This window comes from Protopterus annectens, chromosome 9.part0 (genome assembly GCF_019279795.1).
Source record: "Protopterus annectens isolate FY-2018-M chromosome 9.part0, PAN1.0, whole genome shotgun sequence".
In the NCBI taxonomy this organism is placed as follows: Eukaryota; Metazoa; Chordata; order Ceratodontiformes; family Protopteridae; genus Protopterus; species Protopterus annectens.
This window is the reverse complement of record NC_056743.1, coordinates 908,717,467-908,723,466: the sequence shown is the minus strand read 5'-3', so window position 1 is coordinate 908,723,466 and position 6,000 is coordinate 908,717,467. Positions and strand designations below refer to the sequence as shown.

General features: G+C 43.2%; 1 protein-coding gene across 1 annotated transcript in view; it reads left to right on the top strand.

The window, feature by feature from the left end:
* PRIM1 (DNA primase subunit 1) overlaps positions 1-6,000 on the top strand; it is a gene marked incomplete in the record, with an annotated part of 324,551 nt that overhangs the window by 159,779 nt on the left and 158,772 nt on the right. Inside the window, 1 exon segment of the mRNA XM_044083646.1 lies at positions 2,296-2,428. Within this exon segment, the coding sequence (XP_043939581.1) occupies positions 2,296-2,428 (133 nt within the window).

Sequence of the window (6,000 nt, the reverse complement as noted above, 5' to 3'; positions counted from 1 at the left end):
CTGTTGATGAAATAATAGTATTGCAGTTTGGACAACATGACTGAGGGGAAAGTCTCTCCGTTACTAATCAGCTTCATCCCACTGTTTTCTGTGTCATCCCCCAAGTTTTCTTTTTTTAGGAAGTGTGTTGGATTTTGTAGCACATTTTAAGCAAGAATGTTATGGAGCTAAGAGAGTAACCCTTTAAAATGTGTAGTACCAAAAGTATATTTTCATATGCAGAAAGCATAATATTTTTGTTTTATATTATTGACTGTCACATGAAACTTTCTTGGACCTGCAGCCTCCTCCTGTGCAGTGTATTAAACGGGTAAAATCCCTAAATGTACAGCTGCTTACTGCTGCAGTATATCCCTGCTTTCTTGAAATGTATATCGTTTTAGGCCCTACAGGTGGAGCAGGGTGTTTTGAAACAGTACAAAAAGTGGCATTTGTTTTAAAGAAGTTTATTTATTTGATTATGCTCACACTTCTGTAAATCTTTCATAACATTTTCTAAATGTTGTTGTATAGAACATCCGTGCAGATCTCTGACCATGAATACTTGGTATTTAGACTATTTTCTTTTTATTTTACAAAATGGTAACTTCACTGTTATACAGGGTCCCTAGTAATGCATTTAATTATACAACAATGATGTTTACTTATTACCAGTATGCCATCAAGCTACTCCTTAGAAGATGCACTTAAAACTAATAGATTCACCCAGTTTAAAACAAAAAAAAAATCTTGTTAGCATTTCCACTTTTTTGCTTTCTGTCTTACTTCAAAATTAACTTTTGAGAACTTTTGATGCATTCTTCCAACGAAGAGCATGATCAGCAACAGCTTTTCTTAAAGCATTGCTTCCCTGTGGAGTAGTCTTAAGAGTAATACACAGTGTGCTTGCTTAAATTGGCAATATGGATGCTTCTTCCCCATGGAACCTCTCTATTATATCCATTATGTGAGCTATGGCTTTTGTTACTTTGGTTAGTGTGGCAGCCAAAGGACCGATTTGTCATTCATCCAGCAATTTATCTGTGTACTGATTGGTGCTGAAGATATAGGCATGCATAAGTGCACACTGGGAGAATTAAGTAACTCATGCAAGTGATGTAACCCTCCGCAGTCCTGCCCCTTGGAAGCAAATACCTCTTATTGGATCTTAAATCACTGAAGAAGATGTATTGATGAGACGTATTGATGAGACTGGTACCTGAAATGCACTGTACAACCACCCCTTTGAGAGGGGTGAGTAGAAAGACTGTGACATTCCTTCCTTTTAATCTTGTGACTACCTGGTAACACAGGTTTGACTCCCTGTCCTTCCCACACTGGTAGACCTAGTTGGGTGCTCTGTTTCTGCTTGACTTCAAAAACTTTTATGGGTTTTGGGGGAGGTTCAGCGTCAGGTTTCTAAACAATTGTTGTGCGATTGTCTTACATGTTCTTAGCCTGCCTTCAGTTTCCAGACTCCACATGGAACATGAGTGTGCAACAGCAGGAACCTTATTCTTTAAATGGACGACTAAAATGTTTTCATTTTTCCCTAGACATAAAGTTTATAAGATCCTTGGTGTCACAAATAGATGTGATCAGCACGATGACCAAATCTAGGTTGCAAAATTTAACCATATCTCCTCTGACAGCTAATACAAAAAAAAATTACTAAACACCCATGTCTTGTGTCCAACTCCTGTAATTTTCACTGCTGCTGCTAATTTGAACTGAAAATTCACTGCATATTAGAACCATAGTGTGGTGTTCAGCCATCAGAAAGTGTAGCACTAACGTCATTGTTACTGATAACTTTTCAAACCTGCTCAGTATCTTTTGTTTTGATTTCCACTGTGATTATTGTAGGACATTCTAAAAGGCGTTCACTTCATAATAGGGGTATAGTCCTTTTTTGCAAGGTATTGTCATGAGCAGTAGTCTGCATTGCTGGAAAAGGAGAGTGAATAAATGAATTTGAAAGAACTGCATCACCATAATATCTGGCACATGCAGTTCCTTCAGCATGAAGATTAGGCCATTTCATATGTTTTATGCATGTGGAGGGAGCTTTTCCATTCCTGCAGAAACTGCTAAAGAAGTGAAAAATAGTAACTGGTTCTATTAGGCAGTTACTAGACTAGATTGTAGAGAGATGTAAGCGCTGACACAAGCTTGATGGAATCAATGGTACAGTATTATCTTTCAACTGTTCGTGTTTTTTGAGTTTATAATTTACTTTTGTGAGAACTTTTACACATCTTTTTTCAATTTGACTGCATGCCTATTTGTTTTATGTTGAACCATTTTTGTCCTCAGGGAGGCCTGAAGAAAGGGGCTTATGCTGACTTTGAGATCATGCTACAATACTGCTATCCTCGCCTGGATGTGAACGTCAGCAAAGGTGTTAATCACTTGCTGAAGAGCCCTTTCAGTGTTCACCCCAAAACAGGTAAATTGATGCATTAAATATAAATTTGCCAACTTATGCATGATCTACTAACAAGTTTAATGTGTGATGTTCTGTAGTCCTATCTCGCCTTCATTCTTACATATGGGTTCGGAGCCGATCCTGGGCTCCTACTCGGACGATTACAAAGCTCAAACTCTCTTAGTTGGCTCGTGGCAAGGTAGGTATCCCATAGTGCACTATTAAGAATCCCCAGATCTCATTTGCCACGTCTACAAGTTCAAAACTGCTTCTTGCTTGGCCGTGGCTAAGTTGCATACTTTTCATTATTATCATATTTTTACTGGTATTTATTCACATAAATAGCTAGTTATACTTAATATTAATGATTAGTTTTTCATAGGTAGTTTATAGAAATGTTCTTTGCTATTTACTTAGTGTTGAGAACTTGTTGGCCGTTGGGCCCTTTGTTGTTCTGTTTGTGGTATCCTTCTGTGTGCTTGTTTTTCATATAGTTCATATTACTGTAGGTCTGCGTTTGAGTAGGACCTTGTTTTCTGACATTTTTCTGTATTTGTATATTGTGTGCAGTGTTTGCTATTTTCAATAGTTTGCCTGCTGTTTAAGATTCTGAAATTTTCCAGCTTAGTTTTTTTCTGTTTCCACAGCTAGGTCCATTTAAGTTAGAGGATCTAGTCCTCTGTTGTTTTTCTCCTCTGTCTGCATGTTAGTTTGTTGGGGCTAGGCCCGTTTAAGTTAGAGGACCTAGTCCTCATTGTATTTGGCATGCATCTCTTATAGGGCATGGCCCGTTTAAGTTAGAGGACCTTGTCCTCCCTTTTCTTGTTTCATAAAGCTCATTGTAGTTATGTCAAAGGAATCCAAAGACCATAAACCTTTGAGTTTTAAAAAGTGCCTTAAGTGCTCCCATAAAATGTCGATTACAGATGGTCACAATTATTGTGTTTATTGCCTTGGAGCCATTCACCTGCAGGAAACTTGTTCTTTCTGCCACTCCTTCAGCTCCAGAGTTCTCCAGGAGAGAGAGAACAAACTAATTCTGAAAGGTTTCCTTAAGCCTTCCCTAGAGGAGGACTTAGCAAGCTCTTCATCTTCCAGATCTCATTCATCAAGAAAAGAGAAGGTCAAGTCGGCCAAGTGGCATTCTCCGGTGCCTACTATTTTGCCTGAACCTCCTCAGAAAACTTTAAAACTGGATTAAGCTTCTACCTTTTCGGCTCCACTGTCCTCAGAGTTGTTCAAGGTTGTCTCTGTTGATACTGCAGTGTCGGCCCCAAGTTTTTCAGAGCAGACTTCTGAAAAATTGTATCAGAGCCAGTCCAGAGAGCTTTTGCTGGTCTCCCCAACTTTACGATCTCCCATTTTACAGAGATCTAGGTTGCCTACCCTGTCATCCAGATTCTCCAAGAGCCTTTCAGAAGTGGATGTAGAGAGAGTAGTGCTTAGACTCTTGAAGTCATCTGCCTTACCCAAATAATTGTTGTTGGCTCCAACCCAGTCGGTTCTGGATCCATCTGAGACCATTTTCATTGTAGTTCCTCCTCCGAGCCGAGTTGGTCCTTCGGAGCCTGAGATTTCGGTACCACTTGTTGTGGAACCCTCAGTTCCAGCTCCCCTTGTGGCTGTCTCGGAGCAGAGTTCCGCTGCAACACCTTTGGCACTGTCCGTTGTGTCTAGGAGCCGAAGCTCACCAGTCTGCTCTGACAGGAACGCTTGGACCCAAACCTCTTCTGTGCCGAGTCTACCTATTGGTGCGTCGGCTAGGGTGAGCTTGGACCCTACATCCATCTTGGAGCCAATCGGTTTGGCGCGGAGGACTACCTCTGTTTCCTCATAACCAGGGCTGTCTTCGGAGCCAGAGAGATCTGCATTTCAGGTGATGAGCGTGCTGTCCTGGTCATCGGTTCCGCGCAAGGGTACCGATACTCTTCCCCCTCAAGCACCGACCTCTGTCTCAGCACCTTTTCTCTCTCTTGGCAGCAGAGACCCGCTGCCTGAGGAGTCCCTGTTCGGTGGCCCCCAGTCTTCTGAGACCTCCCCAGAATTACCCTTCTGAGGAGCCCCCTCGGAAGAGGCCTTGCAAGAGGAAGCATGTAGACTCTCCGGATGAGTCCATCACCTCAGACACTGACCTCGAAGAGCCAGAAGGGTCCCCCAGGTCATCCTCTGTCTCCTTTGTAAACATCGTGAAGCAGAGAGGTGGATGTCCCACTGTCGCCCCTTCTGATGAGGAGTCAGTGTATCTGAAGGCTTTCGGGTCTCAACCTTCAGCCTCTTGGGTGTCTCCACCTTTTGATGAACTCCTGGACCTGGTTAGTCAAAAGGTGTGGGGAAACTCCTGATGCTGTGAAGCCAGTCCCCAGAAGACCCAACAAATTTCTCTCAGCCCCAAAAGAGAAAGACTTTTTGACCAAGGGTGTGCCTGTAGATGCCATGGTGGTGGCAGCAGCCACTAAGAAGGAACTAGCGTTGACTTCTACATCTGTCCAGCAGCCGAACAAGGAGTCTCGAACGATGGATAGATATGGGAAGCGTATCTTCTCTTCAGCGGCTTTTACTCTCAGGTTGCTGAACTATCTCACACATTTTACTAGGTTTCAGAGAGATCTCCTCAAGGAGCTAGGAGATGCTCTTCAAGGTACATCTACTGAAGGAGTCCCTGAGAAGGTGACTGCTCAGTTGTCCACCTTATATTCCATTGTGAACTCCTCCATGAGGCTGATCTCCTATGCAGCCGATGGAGCGAGTAGGGCAGCGGGTTCGGGAGTTTACCTTGGACACTCCTGGATGCGCTTATGTAATTTTGCGGAACATTTCAAATCAACCTTTGCCAACATCCCCTTTGACGGTTCTTATCTGTTTGGACCAAAGGTAAAGGATACACTCACCAGGTGCGAACAAGAAGGGAAAATTCTTTCTGCCGTGGGAGTATGTTTTACCGTCCTTTCTAGACCATATCCCAAGGGTCAGAGAGGTGGTAAAATGTGGTTCAAGAAGTCCCAGAGATTTTTCCCCAGACGAACAAGGTGATTCATCTTTCAGAGGCAGAGGAGGAGGAGCTAATGGTAGAAGTCACCCTAGAGGCGGGGGGGGGGTCTGCAAAACCAGGGTGGCCGCGATCCCTTTCAAGGCTGTCCCTATCAGCGCTTCTGATGTGGGGCCTGGCTGCACTTCTCTGGAGCCAGTCGAGGGTCGCTTATCTTTGTATCCAGAAGCCTGGCTCAGCATCACCCAAGACAAGTGTGTACAAAGAATAATCACCAAGAGGATACTCCATACCCTTCTTCCACCCCACACTCCCAAGAAGATCTCAGATGTTCCTCCCAATCACAGGGATCAAGCAACTATAGGAGTTCAGAAGTTGCTTTCAAAGAGAGTCATCCAAACCATTCCTGCAGACCAGATAGGATTCGGAACTTACTCCAGATTCTTTTTAGTGCCAAAATGAACAGGGGACTGGAGGCCCATTTTGGATCTCAGAAAACTAAACGAATCCATAAGGAAGGCCAAGTTCTGAATGGTAACACTGCAGTCTATACTCCCTCTGTTAGGGAAAGACAATTTGATGTGCTCCATAGACCTCCTCGATGCTC